Genomic DNA, 20061 nt, shown 5'->3' on the forward strand with positions numbered 1-20061 from the left:
CAAATCAAAAACAAAATACATAGTTTTCAGTAAAAATGTAATTAGCATTGATATATTTCCCGATACTTTGTAATGATTTACCCTTATCCTATGTAACGGAAATTAAACGTTTTTCTATTTCAAGTGATCTTGTATTTATAGAATGTCATGTTCGATTCCCAGGGGTACCCTAAAACCTTTGTTTCATCAATGATGAATGAAATATCCATGTTCTCTCTTTCGAACATTGGTTATTTAAATTGCGGGTTCTCTGTAAAAGTGACTTGCGGATTTCTTGCTACGGAAACAAGAATAAATTGTTTTAATGAAACATTTTTTTCGAGCCAGAAAAATGATGATACTTCCCTAATTTTGATGAGACGAAGGTTTAAAGGGCAGCGTTGTGAATCGTGGAGGATCATCTTCCTATGCATGGAGGGTCTCTTTAGGAAACACAATATTGAATTGAAATAACTCTCTTGGGGCAAAGATTAAACGAATAAAAATGGTTTTCTGATGTTTTTAATCCATATATATATATATATATATATAGATATATAGATATTTGAAAATAGTTAAATATCGGTATATTCTGTATATTCTTTCAGTGTCTCACACAGTTCCCTATCATTTACAGTCATTAAACCAGGCTTACAGGAGGAGTTACATACATCTTGGGTGGTCTACAGGGTGTCCTCATAAAAATCACAAATTAGAGAAAAGAAAATAATATTTAATATTTTTTGTGGCGTAAGTCGTCGCTCCGGGCTCCCACTTATCTTCAAAATTATAATAATATATTTTTTTTTTGAAAGAATCGGAATCAATAACTAAATTTCAATCTAAATCTTCGGTAACTTTAAGAACACACACACAGACAACCCATATTTAGTTTGAAAATTCCAGGACAGCGGATAGTTTATACTTTATGATTATTATTCAAGTTGTCCAAAATTCGATGCCGAAATATAATTTAAGAAGAAGTCACAGCATTCTGGTTTTTATTAAAACTAAATTTTATTGCGACACCATGTACCATTCCTTTCTTTTAGAAAGGTATAATTCTTGATTCAAAAAAAATTAATTTAATTTTAATTTCATTTTTTTATTCTTTTTTAAACGAAACCCAATTTTGATGTTAAACAAATTTAATTTAATATCTTTTTATACCTTTTTTCAACAAATACCCATTTTGATTTTAAAAAATTCAATTTAATTTTAACTTCATTCTTTTTATTCTTTTTTAAACAAAACCCCATTTTGATTTTCAAAAAATTTAATTTAATTTTAATTTAATTTTTTATTCTTTTCAAACAAAATCCATCAAGAATTTAAAAAAAAAAATTAATTTAATTTTGATTTGATTTTTTTTTATTATTTTTTAAGCAAAACCCATTTTGTCTTAAATCCTTCCAAATCTCATTTGAATGTACGACATTAATTTGACACATGCATGAACATATTATCCACGAACTGATGAGACTGGTAAGATAACACTCTCCTTTCCAAAGGAATTCAGTCTTTGCCAAAAACTCTGATTTTCAAATCCCAATATCTTTTTGACCCAATGTCTTAGATCTTAGATATTTCAAACTAGGAATTCTCTTAGATTAAATTATCAAAAATTGAAGTATCAAAGAAAATTCGAGTTTGTGGCAGAGGCTCAATTCCTTTGTATTGTCAGTGATTTGAATATTTTGATATAATAACGGTATTTTTCTTGTTTCAGTTTTGGAGAAGTAATTTGAAAAAAAACCTAACAGATTCTGATAAAGTATGTTAACAAAATTTATACTGAAATTTTTTCAAATCTCCATTTAGCCATTTTCAACTAAATTTTCTTATTGCGTCGAAACGGAAAAAAAACTTTTAAATGAAAGGATTAAGTTGGCGCTAAGAGAGAGAAAGTTAAACTTATTTAGGGGATTTAAAGTTGCCAATATATATTGACTGACCTTTTATTATCTTTAATCTGTACTTTTAGTATTTCGTTCTTTAACCTCCCCCCCCCCCTGTCACCTTCCCCCTCTCCCTTATCCCAAGCCCAACACAAACACCTACGTTATCTAATGTTCTCTGGAGCTAGGCCAATAAATTAGTTTTCAACCATTTTCCTCAATATTTTGAACAACATCATGGTTATTTAATTAGTAAAAAACCTGAAATCAGTCAACACGCAACATAAATTTATTTTTAAACATACATTGAGAATATGGCATTTTAAATGGCAGATAATATTCATAATTTTAACATCTTTTTTACAAATCATAATAAACAAGTTAAAAACGGTCAAAAAAAGTTGTTGGGTAACAATGAAAATGAACATGGCAAGCTGAAAAATATTACTCTTTACACAGTTAAATTGCTATTTGTTGTAAAACTATTTTGATATTTGAGAGCTCCCTCTTAGGGAGACACTAATTTTTATTGGCAAAAAAGAAAGCCTAAAACTGGTGACGACCAAAATTTAATAAAAATAAGGTACAATTATTGATTTTGTGAATAAGTTGAAGACTATAAGATTATATCACAATGGACTGACGAGCGCAATTAATCAATTAATACTTCGTCTTCGTTTCCAATTTTTCCTGTGAATATCCGCGGCCTCTGCGCTGCGCTCTAAAAAATCACTTTCCATTAACGGTATTGGAGTCCGGCCTTTGCTATTAGGCAGTTCACTGTAATCTATATTGTGCATTTTTAACTGAAAAGAGCTCAGCTCTGTTTTGTCTATTTGATCCTCGTCGGAGTATTCAACCTCGCGACTTTGTCTTTCGTCCTCCTCGGCATGGAGGAGGAACTCAAATGGAGGACGGGCCTTCTCCCTGCTCCCACCCCAATCCAGTTTCTTTTTATCCCCCTCAACCCGTTTTACAACCATTTTGTTCCGAAGACCGACCAAGGATTTCCTAGATCCGTCCTCTTTTTCTTTCTTCTGCTTTCTTTTTAGTTCTCTTTCTCTTTTCCGTTCCATCCTTCTTAACCTTCTCATTTGTCTTTTTCTTTTTTTCTGCTTAGAAATTTTTATTTCCGGTTCTACCCTGTAGGCTGGTTGGCTCATTCCTATTCGTGACAGGTCAAGGGCATCCAGGTCGTCGTCAAAGACCTCTCCGCCCTCGAGGTTAAGGACCTCGTTCCTGGTAGAATTTGCCTGACTGGTGGAGGACATCTCCCCGCTGTAGAAGTGCTCCCCGGAGTACTTGAAGGGGATCATGTTCCTGCACCCGGTTGGTTCTCTCCACCCAGGGATACGAACCCCAGCTCGTTCACATTCTCGTGCATAGGCTGTCAGCACCTAGAGTAATAACGGTTCACAACCAGAATAAAGAAAGATAAGTTTAGAAACATAGACGTACCCATATGGGAATTTTAATCTTTAAAGATAATAATTATAACCAATCTAATATTTTTGCCACAAACTTAAATTTTGTGATCTCTTTTTGCAACCTGATATCTTAAAGTTAAACAAAATCTGTGGCGAAAGCTTAATTTCTTTTATGTTACGGAATATAAATACGTTCTGTAAAAGATAGAAATTCCTTTTGTTCTGCTGCTGAATTACAGTGTATTTTGTGCAACAGTTGTTAGAGAAATACATATGTTTAATTGTGAATACATTACGTTAAGAAAAAAGACCGGGATTTTCATAAGATTTGAGAAAATTGGGCGTTTCCTTTCTTGTGTCCAGTATGCTAGATATTTAAATAGATTAGTAGACGTGAGGGGGCGGGGGAAAGAACCTTTTAAATTTAATTAATTGGAAAGGAATATATTAAAATTTCATTAAGAAACAGCAGTCGTCTGCCGACAATTGAAAGAATGTAAATTAAGAAAATCAAAAAAAAATTAAAATTTAGTGTTTAGTTTACAATTAGTAAAAAGTTGCGGACGTTTTAAATTAAGAAATAACTATTATTCCAAAGAGCTAAGATTTATTTTTTTTCATATTTTTCCTTTTTTCATTATAATTCTCAGCAATAAAAATATGTTGAAGACTTACTGAATGACATCCTTGAATTCTGATTGGTTAAGTCGTTTGACAATCATTGGATCCATCTCGTAAAATAAAATGCGCTATAAAGTCGAGAAGGTTACCTCGCAGTGGCACTGAGTGCCTGGGCACTCACACATATCAATCCTGCATGCCTTGAAGTAGAACTCCGGATGAATCCTGGCATGGCAGGGTTGGAATACCGGAGATTTGATCGCTGCACAATGTTTACTAGAACGGATATTTGCGTCCCAGTTCTGTTTACAGGGTGGAGGCTGGGCAGGGACATCTCGAGGTAGAACCTACAATTAAAATGATGATTTTAAATAAAAGAAATTTTATTGATAATTTTTCTTTTGAATTTTGTTGTTTATTATCTTTATTATCCTTATACATTGTTCATATTATGATTATCGTTGCAAAAAATAAAGTTTGTAATGATTAAAAGTGGGAAAGTTATAAGAAAGAGAAAGGTCTGGCAACAATTTAAAGGTGTAGTGTAGTGAATAATTTGTCTAACTGCGCGGAACCCTGAAATCTTTAGATTTTTTGTTTGTTTGTTTTTTAATGTCCTTGCTACCCTCTGGGAGTAAAATAATGATGGCGATAAATTTGAAATAGTTTGTTTAATTTCAACCCTTGCATAGCTTGACATAGATTCATTGATTATAACGCCGTTTCATAACAAAGTATCTAAGCTTAGAATTGTTTAAGAAAAAAAATTGTCAATAATTTTGCAATGCTAAGGAATTGAGTCTTTGCCACAAATTCAGTTTTTGTAAAATCTACATCTTTGCAACCTTATGATGTAAACCTTTGATATTTCAAACTTACATTATTTGATCTAATAGCGACCCCTCCTGGGATTAATGTCAAAATTTAAAAAGATTCAGATTTTATAAATGGCTAATTTTTATAAAAATCCAACTTACCGAGCAGGCTTTCTTCCCCCCGACCCTCCAGCTGTTTCCAAACTCCTGTCCCGAGCTGAGCAGCGACCCATGCCGGCCAATCAAATCGTCAGTTCTGTCTCCGTTAAAGTTTCCGCAGAGGCCGCACATCAGGCCGGCCATTCGAGCAGGTACAGTCAACTCAAGGAAACTTACTCCGTCCCAGAGAATTCTAGCACCTGGAAATATAAATAATAATAAATTAATCTTTTACTACAGTCTTCAACTAGAAAAAAAGAGAAGGCTAAATTTATGCATCTTTACATGGATTACTTTGTGACCTAGTAGCTCCTCTAGTTTTTCTAATTTTACACATTTATTATCTTCTCAATTCCTATTTAATAAGAGAAGCAATTAATGAAAACATAAAGGACTTCAATCTTACGTGAAAGGAATTGAGTTTTTGCCACAACCTCAAATTTTCTTATTTCTATATCTCTGCAATCAGTGAATATAAACCTTTGAAATTTCAAACTTAAATTATTTGATCTATCAGAATAAATAGTTTGAAATATCTAAGGTCTACCACATTGGGTTGCCAAGATATAGGGATAAGAATAGTTGAGTTTGTGGCAAAAACTCAGTTCCTTTACTTTAGCTTGAGTGCACAGTGAGTTGAGTTTAGCGTGAGTGTACCGTGAGCTGAGTTTAGCGTGAGTGTACGGTGAACTTAGTTTAGCGTGAGTGCACGGTGAACTTAGTTTAGCGTGAGTGCACGGTGAACTGAGTTTAGCGTGAGTGTACGTTCAAACTGGTTGAAAGTAACAGAGTAATTGTTATATACAGGACACTTATTATATTTCTTACACAAATATTTCACCATGTTTAATATTTTAAACTTAACACGACACGGTCTCCCCCCCCCCTTCCCCCTTGTCTATATTTGTTGGATAAGAAACAACATTATTTTAATCAAATCTAGAATTAAATTTAACGTTTTTCAGAGAATGTGTATATTAGTAAGTGTTTGGTTTAAGAGTGCGACTGCAGTATAACAATGCGCCCTTATAACGCCCAAGTGTTTATTCTTTTTAAAATATATTAACGACAATAGATGTTGTAAATTACATTCTGATTTTTTAACATTAAAGATTTTTCTATTTTAAAGAGTTTAAAACAATTGAAACACACTTTTGAATCGTGATATTTATAGTATTCCCATTAAAAAATCATTATTTAATTGTTTGTTAAATATTTTATTTAAATTTGATCAAGAAGTTCTGATTTCTGTTGCCATGGAATTAGAAGAAATGTGGGTAAATGCTAAAGAACAGGATTTCTATTCTAAATGATCAGTAAAAATGTATTTTTATTTTAAAAAAATACTATAATGAATTCTTGCATATACTTCGGAATTAATGCAAAAGTAAGTTATAGTGTAGAGTAGTAGGAATTAGAAGGATGTAGTAAGTAGTAGGAATTAGAAGGAAGTAGTAAGTAGTAGGAATTAGAAGGATGTAGTAAGTAGTAGGAATTAGAAGGAAGTTGTAAGTAGTAGGAATTACAAGGAAGTAGTAAGTAGTAGGAATTACAAGGAAGTAGTAATAATACCTAAAAGTTTTACAAACTTTTTTTGTAAATTCTTAAAACCCAAGAAAATAAATAAATAAAGAAACTTGAAATGTATTTTATTTTATAGTTGTGATACATTACATTAGAAATATTTTGCAGACCTGTTTCTTCTTCTATGTTTTCTTCCTTCTATATTGATCAGAAACATTTTTTAAAATATCAATCATTGATAAATCTACTAAGTAAGTAGTAGCAATTAAAAGGAAGTATAGTAATAGGAATTTAAAGGAAGTATAGTAGTAGGAATTAAAAGGAAGTAAATAATACCTAAAAGTTTTACAAACTTTTTTTGTAAATTCCTAAAACCCAAGAAAATAATTAAATAAAGAAACTTGAAATGTATTTTATTTTATAGTTGTGATACATTACATTAGACATATTTTGCAGACCTGTTTCTTCTTCTATGTTTTCTGCCTTCTATATTTATCTGATGATTGATCAGAAACATTTTTTAAAATATCAATCATTGATAAATCTACTGTGTCTAGGGTGTTCAAACAAAACCTACTGTGTCTACGGGGTCCAAACAAAAATATATTGTCTCTAGGGTGTCCAAACAAAATCTACTGTGACTAAGGTGTCCAAACAAAGTCTATTGAGTCAAGGGTTCCAAACAAAATGTCTTGTGTCTAGAGTGTCAAAACAAAATAACAAAATTTCTTGTGACTAGGGTGTCCAAACAAAACGTCTTGTGTCTAGGGTGTCCAAACCAAATGTCATGTGACTAGGGTGTCCAAACAAAAATATCTTGTGTCTAGGGTGTCCAAATAAAATATCTTGTGTCTTGGATGTCCAAACAAAATCTTCTGTGTCTAAGGTGTCAAAAAAAATATCCTGTGTCTAGGGTGAAAAGGAGTTTAATTCCTATATCTTTGCAACTCAATGTCCCATAATTACATAAGTTTAAAATTTCAAAGGTTTACACCATCAGGTTGCACAAATATAGAGATTAGAAAATTTGAGTTAGCGTCGAAAACTTGACTCCATTATTCAAATAAAATATTTTAATTTTTTTAAATCATGTATGTAATACTGATACTTTTTATCTCAAGTTTTAAATAAAAATTAAGATTTGAAAAGTAAAATATGTGGCAAAAACTCTACAATTTCAGCCCAACGTGCAATATGATACAAGTATATTATAAGCATACATTTTTATTTTGTGTGTGTGCATTCGATCAATTTAAAAAAAACAGTTAAAATTAACTGCTTAAAAAACGAATTATCGTAATTTTGATAATTGCAGCATCGATATGTCTTTGGTTTTAAATCTTAAAATTAAAAATGATCGGCGGATTTTTACGCTTTTAGTCAAGAGTCGAGACAAGTTAGAATTTGCATTTCTACAGATGAAAAACATCCTATCAAACCCCCACAATTATCAAATAAATATTCGGTAATGTTATTATTTACAAGAGGGTCATTTCAAATTATAATGACAAATTTTTCTCTAATTTTGCTCAATTTTAGTTCAATGATAACTAAATAACCCTTAATCTTTGGCGCTTAGCGTTGAAACCAAACAAACAAAAGAACTAAAATTTGACAAAGTGATATGTAATATAACCACATAAATCTCACATTTAGTTGCACAGCATAGGCGCGCGCGCAGAGGAAGGGGGGGACAGTGGTGAGAGTGTGGGGGGTGGGAGTGGGGAGGGGAGAGATGTTAGTTTATGGGGAGTGGTATCTGAATGCTGTGGTCTAAGGCTGATGAAAAATAGTAAATTATTATTATTCAATTATCATCTTCTTCTCAAAATAAAACTGAAAATCATTCAAACTTTCAAATCTGAAAATGTACATCGTAGCATATAGATATACAATATATTCTTCAGATACTTTTAAATTAAAGTGTTCATGAAATATGTAAATATGCATAAAAAATTCTCAAAATTGAAAATTTTTCATAAAATTTGTTGATTTCACGCATTTTGAAAATCGCTGTTTACTAACAAAAGCTTTTTGTTTGCAACCACATAAATCTAAAAAGCAGTTTAGTTGAGAAAATAAAGATATCAAAAGGCAAAATCTGAACTAAATTGATTGCATCCTAGCTGCCCCAGGCCAGGTATTTAAAATTCGCACAGAGATAAGCTTAAGATTAAATAATAGAATGAATGGGAGCTAGTAACAAAGTGCATGGTACTCAATACAAATGTCAAATATATATAATTCTATGTGTTTATATAAAGGGACCGGTTTACTGATAGGCACTAAATATATCAAATTAAAACTGTAAATTCAAGAAATAAATGTGTTAAATATTATATGTTTTAAGATTTGATTAATTCTTATATCTTAAATTATATCTTTCTTACACGCCAAGGAAAAGTAAATTCGCGTAAGATTTTAAATTCTTTTCAATAATAACTTCTCTTATTGAAGAGCTTCCGCATAGAACAAAATTATAATGTAACTGGATAAATTTGCCTTGTTACCTTGTGTATAAAATCAAACCTATAAGGAGCTACGAGGTAACAAAGTTGATCATATTTTATATATGTTAGTCCAATCCAAAATAATTCTTTGAATTTTTCTTGGAAAAAAAATATTTTGCAAACATGAAAACTATATCTACTTGATAAAAAGAAACAAATGCCTTTCAAAGGAATTGAGTATTTGACACAAACTCAAATATTCTAATTCCTAGATCTTTGGATTCCAATGTCGTATACCTTTGAAATTTCAAACTACGACTTCTGTTAAAAAAAAAAATATAAGTTTGAAATATCAAAAGTTTACGACATTGGGTTCCAAAGATATAGAGACTAGAAAAGCAGAGTTTGTGGCAAAGACTCAATTCCTTTGTGCCCATAATATAATATAATATATTAAACTTAAAACCTGTCAATTAATAAATAAAACTTAAGTTTTCATCAGATCTAATAAACACTAAACAGCCTTTTGTTTTCTAACAAAATGTAACTTCTCATTGTGATGTAATATTATTACTTTTTTTTTACTAAATGAAACACATCAAACGATGACTAAGATGTCATATTTAAAGTCCAGTGAGCCTTCACTTTCGAAATCATTTAAATCCGTTGATGAAGATTAGGATTTTGGGATTTAAACTTTTTTGTCCATTACGCTTTATATAATTTCTGGATTTTAATTACAGATCAAACGTAATAGAAATTTCGTGCGCGCAAAGGCGTATGACATCCTTTATTTCTATTTTATCTATCTCATCTCAGTTTAAGATTAATCTAAACCTACCTTCATTAGTTCTGAGAATGACCCTGTATCCGTCCTGCATCACAGATAGAACTCCGAGTTTGATGTAAGGTAAGCTGACCTTTTTCCCATCAACCTGAACCCAACCAAATTTATTCATATCCTTTATTTGAAGAATGCGTTTCTAATTCAAAAATTAATAATTTTAAAAAATAAGATTTAAATTTGTTTTCCTTGACTCTCATTCTTTGCAGCAGCGACACTTTAGTATCTCCGAGTCGAACAGTGACAGTTCTCAACCAGGAGAATGCAACTGTATCCCGAGCATCATTCGTAATCCTGATTGAAAAGTTAGAGTTGCCACTTCCCTCGGAACAATCTCTGGTTAGGAGATATTTACAGGAACCTTGGAAGTTATAGATTCGTCCGTCAAAGGTTTTGTAATGAGGATCTCCGAACACAGTACAGACTCCTTCCTTCTCCGCAGGTTTAGGAATCTTCCTGCAGGCTGGACAACATTCTCCGGGTTGTGGAGAGGGTTGGGTTCCAGGAGGACAGGACGGACACTCACTCCGGGTACATTCTACTACTCCTTTATTACATTTACAGGTTTTACAATCATCTGAACTCCAGGATGTGTCGTGTGGGTGTTCAGCTCCGGAGTGTGTACAGGACGGAGGAGTGTGAGCTGGGAGACAACCAGACCTGGAACAGGTTGGAACTAGATCCTTGGAACAGGTGCATGATGTGCAGGTATCAGGTTGGAACACCTCTTCTCTCCTGTACAGGTTACTTTGGAACAAACACATGTCCCTCGGAGTAAACATAAATCTTCCACGGGGACATTGAGGACAACAGTGTCCCGGGGGCGTGGTCTGAAGATGGGTTGGACAGGATAGGACGGGACAAGACTTTCTTTGGCAGACAATATTTCCCTGGACACAATGACACTCCCTGCAAGGATCTGCAGGATCAGGAGCGATTTCTCCATCCGTTAGAGACAGTCCATGAAGCCTGCAGGAGGAGCATGACGGACAACATTCTCCAGGTCCAGGGGGAGTAGGAGAACTACAGTGTGCGTCACAGTGTATCTTTTCCTCCGTAAGTACTCCACTGAAACATGTGAGCTGAGAGCAAGGATTAAGAGGATCCGTCCAGCTTTTTCCACTTCCAATCAGGGTTCCATTGATAACACAGCCTTGACATTTCTCACAACATTGTCCGGGTAGTTTTTTCTCAAGGTTGTAGCAACCGGAGGTTGAGGGGCATTTCCTCCTCGCGTCCTCGCACTGAACAATCCTGTTGAGACATCTGCAGGTATAGCAGGGATTGATGTTGGTGATACCAGGAACATGAACCTCTTCCCCCTCCTCCTCTCTACACCTCACGTTGCTACCGTTGAGGTCACTGTATCCCGACACCAAACTCAAGCTTAGAACCAATATTAACCACATGTTTCACCATGGCATGTTCTCACCATCACTGTTCTCTATAAACTGATTGTAAGTTTGGTGGTGACAGCAGGGCTGGCGCCGGTTGCCCCCCTCCCTCCACCGCCATTCCTGGCGGCATCGGAGATATCAACTCCCGGGAACCCATTCCTTCCAGGGGAATCCGTAACCCTCTCTCCTACACTGTCACGGAGTCTCATCAAAGTATGTTTGCCTGAAATATTATCAAGCTTAGTCGGATCCTGGTTAGGGGCTGATAAAAGGGCCTGGCCCCTTAAAAAATTCCAAGGGCCCAATATTGTTGATTAGATATAGAATACACAGAGGTGCCATACTGACTAGACTGTAGAGACGGGGCGCTATTTGTGAAGATTCTAACTTTCTCATTAGTCCAAAGGATGGGAAGGGGGGAGAGGAGGGGGACAAGATATGGATTATTTTTAGTAATAATCCATCTGTGTGTCTGAAAAAAGGTTGCAATAACAAAGCAACCCTTAAATTCAGATAAGAAACTGTACATTAATTGTAAAACACACTTTCTCAATTTAAAGAACATTCCCCTGCTTCTACCCAGTTCCCAATTCAAAATTTGAGGCAAATTGGTAAAGGGGTTCATGGTTTATGATCGGACCTACAAACAAACATACAAATATTTACAGATTTAGAATTTTCCTCATCCCCCCCCCCCTTCCTTGCTAATATGAAAAGTCCTGACAGCAACATTTTTTATGGCATCTGCAGTTTAAAAAATCCTGAATAATTGGAAGATTTCCAAATATTTTTGGAAAGATTGGTCTTTTGCTAAACCATTCTTATCCAATACACACATAATATATACACTAATATATACACTAATATATTATCTATACATCTAATTTATACATTATAATATTCAGCAAACAGAGAAATTTTTTCTTTCCATATAGCATCCCATATATCCCGTGTATACCCTGTATCCAATGTATCCCCTGTATCCACTGTATCCCCTGTATCCCTTGTATTCCTTGTAACCCCTGTATCCCCTTTATCTCCTATATCCCCTGTATCTTCTGTATCTCATATTTCCCCTTGTATCTCTTACATATTCTTGCATCCCGCATGGTGCTTCTGTATCCCTTCATCAACTTTTATCCTGTAACCCCTGCAAGACTGTATTCCTAATTCATGCGTAGTATTCTTATATGTGCTTATATCCCTATATCCCCCTGTATCCCCCTGAATTCCCCTGTATCTTCTGTATTCCCTGTACACTACACTACAGTATCCAACCTGTATCAGCCTGTATCCCCTGTATCACCATGTATGCCCCTGAATCCCCCAGTATCCCCCAGTATCCCCCAGTATCCCCATGCATCCCCTGCATCCCCCTGTATCCCCCTGCATTCACCTGTATCTCTATGAATGCCCCTGTATCCCCCTGCATCCACCTGTATCTCTATGAATGCCCCTGTATCCCCCTGCATCCACCTTTATCTCTATGAATGCCCCTGTATCCCCCTGCATCCACCTTTATCTCTATGAATGCCCCTGTATCCCCTGTGTCCCACTGTATCGCCTGTATCCCCGTGTATCCCCCTTTATCCCCCTTTATCGCCTATATCCCCTATATGCCCTGTATCCCATGTATCCCCTATATCCCCTGGATCCCCTGTATCCCCTGTGTCCCCTGTATCCCCTGTATCCCCTTGTATTCCCCTTATCCTCTATTCAAATTCACATATCCCCCTGTAACCCCCTGTATCCTTGTATCCCCTCAATTTCCCCTATAACCTCTATAAACATTTATATATCCCCATGTATCCCCCTGTATCCCTGTATCCCCTCAATTTCCCCTATAACCTCTATGAACATTTATATATCCCCCTGTATTTATAATTAAACCTATAAGAACCCCTTTGATTAATTAGTGAACCCGTAGTAAAGATCAGCTTATGTCAAACCTATTAATGAATGTCAACAAATGTGAACATAACAGGAGAAGGGGGGGGGGATAGGGGGGTCAAAGAGGGACCAGGAAGCATAAGGAAGGGGCGGATATAAAGAAGGCGGAGGTATCTGTTATCGTATTGGGAGTATACAAGCTAAACTATGTAGATTTTATACCGTTATTATACAATTAATATAAATAAATAAACTATTTTCATATCTTCAAGCAGCTGCTCAATCAAAACCCAAGGAAAAAGTAAATTGGTGTAGTCCTAGATATATTTAGATATTTGATTTGTGGTTTCTCTACTAAAGTAACTATGCACATAACTTGCTTTAGAAACAATGAAGGAATTAAAAGAACTATGTTAAAGACGACGTATTCTTCCACACTCTATTGAAAAGATTAAATTTCAGGGGTTCTGTTGAAAATCGGTTTTGCCTATCCTTAACTGGAGGGCTACTTAAATTACAATGCCAGTCTCTTACATATGTGTCCTAGGAGGAAAATAATGTTTTATTTGCAACCATTTATATTTGTCTCAATTAGAAGATAAAGAATAATTTATTTTCTGAAACCAGTTTAACATGATCAGGTTTTTACCAGCTAATAACACCAAGCTGCACAGCAGAGGAGTAAAAAAACGTGATTAGAACATTTTTGGATGTGACGTTTCATCTCACAAACGTTTACTGAAGCAATAAAAATTTCTTATTTTATATATTTTTTACTACAGAAATTGATTTTTTTAATGGGAAGTTTTAAATGGTTTAACTTCATTTTAATTTTTTCCATTTTTTTATTTCATTTGAAAAGTTTATCTATCCAATGTTTTGTTTTAAATTAAAAAAAAAATAAAAAAAGTCATTAAAGGAACGGAGCTTTTGCAACTAACTCTAATTCCTTTATCTTTGCAACCTCGTGTCGTAGACCTTTGAAGGTTCAAAGGATGAATTCTGTTTTATCAAAAAGTCATAGTTTAAAATATCAAAGGTTTACACAATCTGGTTGCCAAATTATAAGGGTTAGAAAATTTGAATTTATGAGAAAAAACTCAAAGCCTTTATTTTTATTTATTTTATACTTCTTATACTTCACAGTATACAGAGGGTAAAAATTTGCTTATAGAGAGACTGTAGACGTCATTATAAAAACCAAACAAAGAGTGGAATGTCTGATTCACAACAGTACCCTTCTATGATCATGAACCAATAAGTTTTTCATGCTTTTAACTTTATTTCAAATTCGAGGTTTTCTACAAAAGTGCTTTGCAGATTTCTGCACCAGAATCAAAGAGGGAAATTGCCAGAAGTTTACCCCGCACTCATAAAGCCCGAAAACGACGATATCTTCCACATTGTTGATCAGTTAAAGGTTTTAGGATACCGTTGTGAATTGTGCATGCCCCACCTAACTTGAAGGGTCACTAAAACGCATAACGAAAATCTCCGTGGCTAGGAATATAAACCTATTACTAAAATCATTAAAGAATGGTTCAGGAATATCTCTTGTTTATTCTAGGGATTGTTGGATGATAATACCAGCTTGATTATTAATTCTAGTATTAGAAATGGTTCAGGAACGTTGTAGGAATGGTTTACTAAAGTTTACGTACGTTTTGGGAATTGGTTGGGTACTGTTAAAGTTTGAAATGGTTCTAGCATGGTAAGGAATGGCTTAGGGACTTTTAAGTACTGGAATAGGTTCTTGAATGGTTAGGAATGGTTTAGGGTTATCAAGGTACTGTTTAGTACTGGTTGGAATGGCTCATCATTTGTTAGGAGTGGTTTAGGGGTATCAAGGTACTGTTTAGTACTAGAATAGGTTCAAGAATGGTTAGAATGGTTACCCCTATATCAAGATACTGTTTAATACTGGTTGGAACGGTTCATGAATGGTTAGGAATGGTTTAGGGGTAATAAAGTACTGTTTAGTACTGGAATAGGTTCATGAATGGTTAGAATGGTTACCCCTATATCAAGGTACTGTTTATTACTGGTTGGAACGGTTCATGAATGGTTAGGAATGGTTTAGGGGTATCAAGGTACTGTTCAGTACTGGAATAGGTCCCTGAATGGTTTGGAATGGTTTAGGGGTATCAAGGTACTGTTTAGTACTGGAAAAGGTTCATGAATGGTTAGAATGGTTACTCCTATATCAAGGTACTGTTTATTACTGGTTGGAACGGTTCATGAATGGTTAGGAATGGTTTAGGGGTACCAAGGTACTGTTTAGTACTGGAATAGGTTCATGAATGGTTTGGAATGGTTTAGGGGTATCAAGGTACTGTTTAGTACTGGAATAGGTTCATGAATGGTTTGGAATGGTTTAGGGGTATCAAGGTACTGTTTAGTACTGGAATAGGTTCATGAATGGTTTGGAATGGTTTAGGGGTATCAAGGTACTGTTTAGTAATGGAATGTTCATGAATGGTTAGACTGGTAACCCCTATATCAAGGTACTGTTTCATGGTTAGAATGGTTGGGAATGGTTTAGGAGTATCAAGGTACTGTTTGGTACTGGTTGTAATGATTGCGTGCAAGACTGATATCTAGTTGGTTTACAGTTCTGAGTAGAGAGACATATTGGGCGTGGGATATACTCAACTATATTTAGATCTAGATTTACCAGGGTTTTACAGGGGGATATATAAACCTTATATATTCTATATGTACAAATATATTATTATTGTTAATATACACCGTTTCATGTACATCTTAAATAATTTATTACTTAAAACATAAATAAAATTAAGAAATGAAAAAATGTCCAAAATTTCTGATGTCTTTGTTTGTTCTCACAGTTTCTCAGGAATAAGAACCTTAGGCAAGAATTTATGAATTAAAACACAAACCTATTTTCTTGAGTTGAAATATCAAATTAATGCTTTAAACCTAAATACACCCTGTCATATGCTTTTTATAGATGGTACAGGGTCACCCACATAAGGATGAGAACGTAAAGACGTCCTAAAACTATTCAAATAGGGTTCGAATGGTGTTTAAATGGCTTAGTTGATATTAGTTTAAGAATTGAACTAGTAGTTCCAGCTGATTATGAATATAAGGAAACATACATTGTAAATTCCGTAAAATCGTCTCTGAAGTCTCATACTTTGTGAGTAACCCTGTATGACCAATATTTTATTGCAATCTAGTAAAAAAATATTTTAAAACTTTACAAATTCTTAAGATTTTGATTCGAACTTCCATCTAATGTGATTCGCATTTAAAGTTTCTTTTTTTAATTATTAAAATTGTATTTTTTATTTTTACTGCGCTTATATGAATCTCTTTCTGAAACACAATCTTTCTTTTATTTTAAATTGTTGTTTTTAACTCATTTCTTCCATTTTTCAAAGTTGAACTTTTATCCAACTTGAATTCTCTTTTCAGTCTTTTAATTCCATATTTTTAAATTCACACTTTGTTTTCATGCCGAGACATTTGTCCGACAATTTGCAGTATGCTTTTCAAAGGGGGAACAATTGTCCGACAAGTATGACGTCATCAGAAAGGGGACATTTTTCCGATTTTTTTCCGAATCTGATAAACCTGATATATTGTTCACAAAATACGTTAAATGTTAATTTAGTTAATTTAGTATCAGTTCGTAGCAAGGAAGATAAACAAGGAATCCCCATAGAAATGTTTTTTAAAAAAGGGCATATTAAAGTTGTCTTATTAAAAATAATCAAACTTTAAATTATTTATACTTAGTTTGATTAAATTGATCTTTAAATAACCCACAGAACGGGGTTTCGGAGCAAAGATTTTTCAATTCAAAATTCCTAGGATCCTTTGTTTATAATCATTGGGTGATAGGAGAAGGACTAAGTGTAGATCCACAAAATATCAGAATAAAAGACTATAGGAAAAGATAAAAGTGAAGGTTTAATGAAAAGATTGCAATATATGATTAAAAATGTTTGTTATATAGTAACCGTTGATGAGATTTAAAATCAGAATACCATTTTGTGGTAGAAAAGATTAAGGAAAAAGATAAAGGTTAAATAGAAAGTAAATGTAAATGTCGTTTTATTTGAAATAGAATACGAGAAAGTAAAGATCGAGTGAAAGGAAAGGATAAGGTTAAATGAAATAAAGCTGCGACGATAATGCAGGAAAGGATTGAAAATAAAATATGGAAAAACGTACAAAAAACTAAACAAGTAAACACCTTCAATAGCTTAACAAAAAATTGAAAGGAAATAGATAAAATTAAAGAGTTTGTTTAAGTTTGGAAACTGTCAAATAGTTTAAACATTGTTCGGTCAATTGATTAGATAGATAGATAGATATGATATGAACATTTTTACCAAATATTATCTCTTGTACTATACTTCATAATTAGCACGCTTCACACTTATTCCTTATACATTATATTTAACTTGCATTTATATGATTTGTTTTACGCTAGACTGATATTTGAACGTAAAATTGAAAAATGAGACAAGCTGACCAGCTGACCAGATATATTATTAGTTTTACGTATTTTTTGTATGTAGACGACTATTAGACTCAAACTATGATAATAGGGTTTCCAATAGAAAATATGTTGCGCGGAATTATGCAGAATTGCGTACACGATAAAATTAATTTGCCTTGGAAAATTCTATTTGATTGTCCAGGTACTATCAAATCTATTTGTTTCAAAACAACATCAAATACACATAAGATTTCTGAAATATCGTCTTCTTTTTTCACAATTTTATGGAATTCACTGTAAAATAAAAGTATTTCTTGTGCCGAAGAGGATAAAAGAAGATAGGGGAGATGTATGTGGAGGGTCCAGTGTCCTTTAAAGTTTATGTAAAGTTTACGTAAAGTTTATGTAAAAAAGCAGATGTAAACAAAAAAGAGTTAATAAATTTTATCTGTTTATTCAAACAGATATATATTATGTAAATAGTTTGACCGTTTTGTAAACATTAAGGATACCTAGTACTAGTAGGCATAAGTAGAACAGCAATTAGGCATTTTTTTAGGAATCTAGGAAAATACAACAGGAATAAACAACTCCTAATTTAACCATTAACTGTACTGCAGTTCCGGGGGAAATGTAAACAAACTCAGTAATACTGCAGTACACTTATTTGTAAACAAAGATTTTAGAGTTCCTGGTGTACATTCCTTAACTAATATCGTGATTTAAATGTCTTACATATAACTCTAGTGCACTAAATTTGTTTGTTTTTGGTTTGGTTTCTCATTAGATTTTCTTTCAGATTTAAACATTTGACAAAGAGTAAGAACATTTGCTCTTCTAACAATGAGAGAAAATATCTTCAAAACACAAAACAGAAACGGTCCAAAAATGATGCAAAAATGATGCAAAAACGAACGATGCATTCAAGGGACTGCATTGAAGGGACTGCATTAAATGGACTGCATTAAAGGGACTGCATTAAAGGGACTCCATTAAATGGACTGCATTTAATGGACCCTCAATTTAAAGATAATTATTCCCGAATCACAACCTAAACCTTTATTTGATAAGTACTGTGGAAGATAACGTAGTTTTTCTTGAAAAATGTTTAATTATGACAATTCCTACATTGCATTCCTGCAGTAGAAATGCACAAGTTACTTTTGTAGAGATATCACAATTTGAAATAATTAGTTTTGAAAATCACAATGGTGAACAGAATACAGATCAAAATATGATGTACAGAATAAAAAATACAGAATAAAGGATACAAAATAAAGAATAGTAAATAAAGTGTACAGAATACAGAATAAAGCTACAGAACATTGTGTACAGAATACAGAATAAAGCTACAGAATATGGTGTACAGAATACAAAATAAAGCTACAGAATATGGTGTACAGAATACAGAATAAAGCTACAGAATATATGATGTAAAGAATACAGAATAAAGCAACAGAATATGGTGTACAGAATACATAATAAAGCTACAGAATATTGTGTACAGAATACAGAATAAAGCTACAGAATATGGTGTTACAGAATACAGAATAAAGCTACAGAATATGGTGTTACAGAATACATAATAAAGCTACAGAATATAGTGTACAGAATACAGAATACAGAATAAAGATGCAGAATACAGAATTTGGTGTAAAAAATAAAGAACATAAGTTCAGAGTTTGGTGTAAGGAATACAAAATAAAAATTCAAGATATGGTGTACAGAATACAGAATAAAAATATAGAATATGGTGTAGTACAGAATACCTAATATATTTACAGGTGCAGGATTCTGAGGATAAGGGTGCGGGGGGTTTTATTAACAAATTAGAAAGGGAGTGGAACCGAAGAAGTTCATCTGGTATTGGGGTACACTATAGAGGAGAGTATCTATAAGAAGGGAAGAGTTTTATACATTCTAGGTGTTTGGGCTTTAAATGGTCTCTAAACAAAATAAGACTTTCTAAAGGTTTTCATTTATTATGAGGTAGTAGACTTTAAGAGAGTAAACTAAAATGGAGTAGACTATAATTGGTAGTAGACTTTAAGAGAGTAAACTTAAATGGAGTAGACTATAAGGGAGTAGATTATAAGGGAGTAGACTATAAGGGAGTAGACTTAAATGGAGTAGACTATAAGGGAGTAGATTATAAGGGAGTAGACTATAAGGGAGTAAGTAGACTATAAGGGAGTAGACTATAAGGGAGTAGACTATAAGGGAGTAGACTATAAGGGAGTAGACTATAAGGGAGTAGACTATAAGGGAGTAGACTATAAGGGAGTATACTATAAGGGAGTAGACTAAAAGGGAGTAGATTATAAGGGAGTAGACTATAAGGGAGTAGACTATAAGGGAGAAGACTATAAGGGAGTAGACTATAAGGGAGTATACTATAAGGGAGTAGACTATAAGGGAGTAGACTATAAGGGAGTAGACTATAAGGGAGTATACTATAAGGGAGAGACTATAAGGGAGTATTCTATAAGGGAGTAGACTATAAACCAGACACGATTAAATATAAAAATTTCAAATATCAAATTTGGCGCGAAAAATGGATGAGTTAAAGTGTGGTGTATTAGC

At 33.6% G+C, this 20061-nt stretch overlaps 1 protein-coding gene across 1 annotated transcript in view; it reads right to left on the reverse strand.

Moving 5' to 3' along the window:
• Positions 1 to 2143: 2143 nt before the first annotated feature.
• The window catches only part of LOC111718319 (BMP-binding endothelial regulator protein), a 29153-nt gene continuing 11235 nt past the window's right edge, over positions 2144 to 20061 (reverse strand). Inside the window, exons 2-6 of the mRNA XM_023493880.1 lie at positions 9906 to 11337; positions 9715 to 9808; positions 4903 to 5099; positions 4075 to 4272; positions 2144 to 3274 (exon numbers count right to left, since the gene is read on the reverse strand). Coding sequence (XP_023349648.1) covers positions 2534 to 3274; positions 4075 to 4272; positions 4903 to 5099; positions 9715 to 9808; positions 9906 to 11126 — 2451 coding nt within the window. The 5' untranslated portion in view covers positions 11127 to 11337 and the 3' untranslated portion in view covers positions 2144 to 2533. The remainder of the gene's footprint in view (positions 3275 to 4074; positions 4273 to 4902; positions 5100 to 9714; positions 9809 to 9905; positions 11338 to 20061) is intronic.

The sequence above is a fragment of the Eurytemora carolleeae genome, unplaced genomic scaffold (assembly GCF_000591075.1).
Source record: "Eurytemora carolleeae unplaced genomic scaffold, Eaff_2.0 scaffold60, whole genome shotgun sequence".
Taxonomy (NCBI): domain Eukaryota; kingdom Metazoa; phylum Arthropoda; class Copepoda; order Calanoida; family Temoridae; genus Eurytemora; species Eurytemora carolleeae.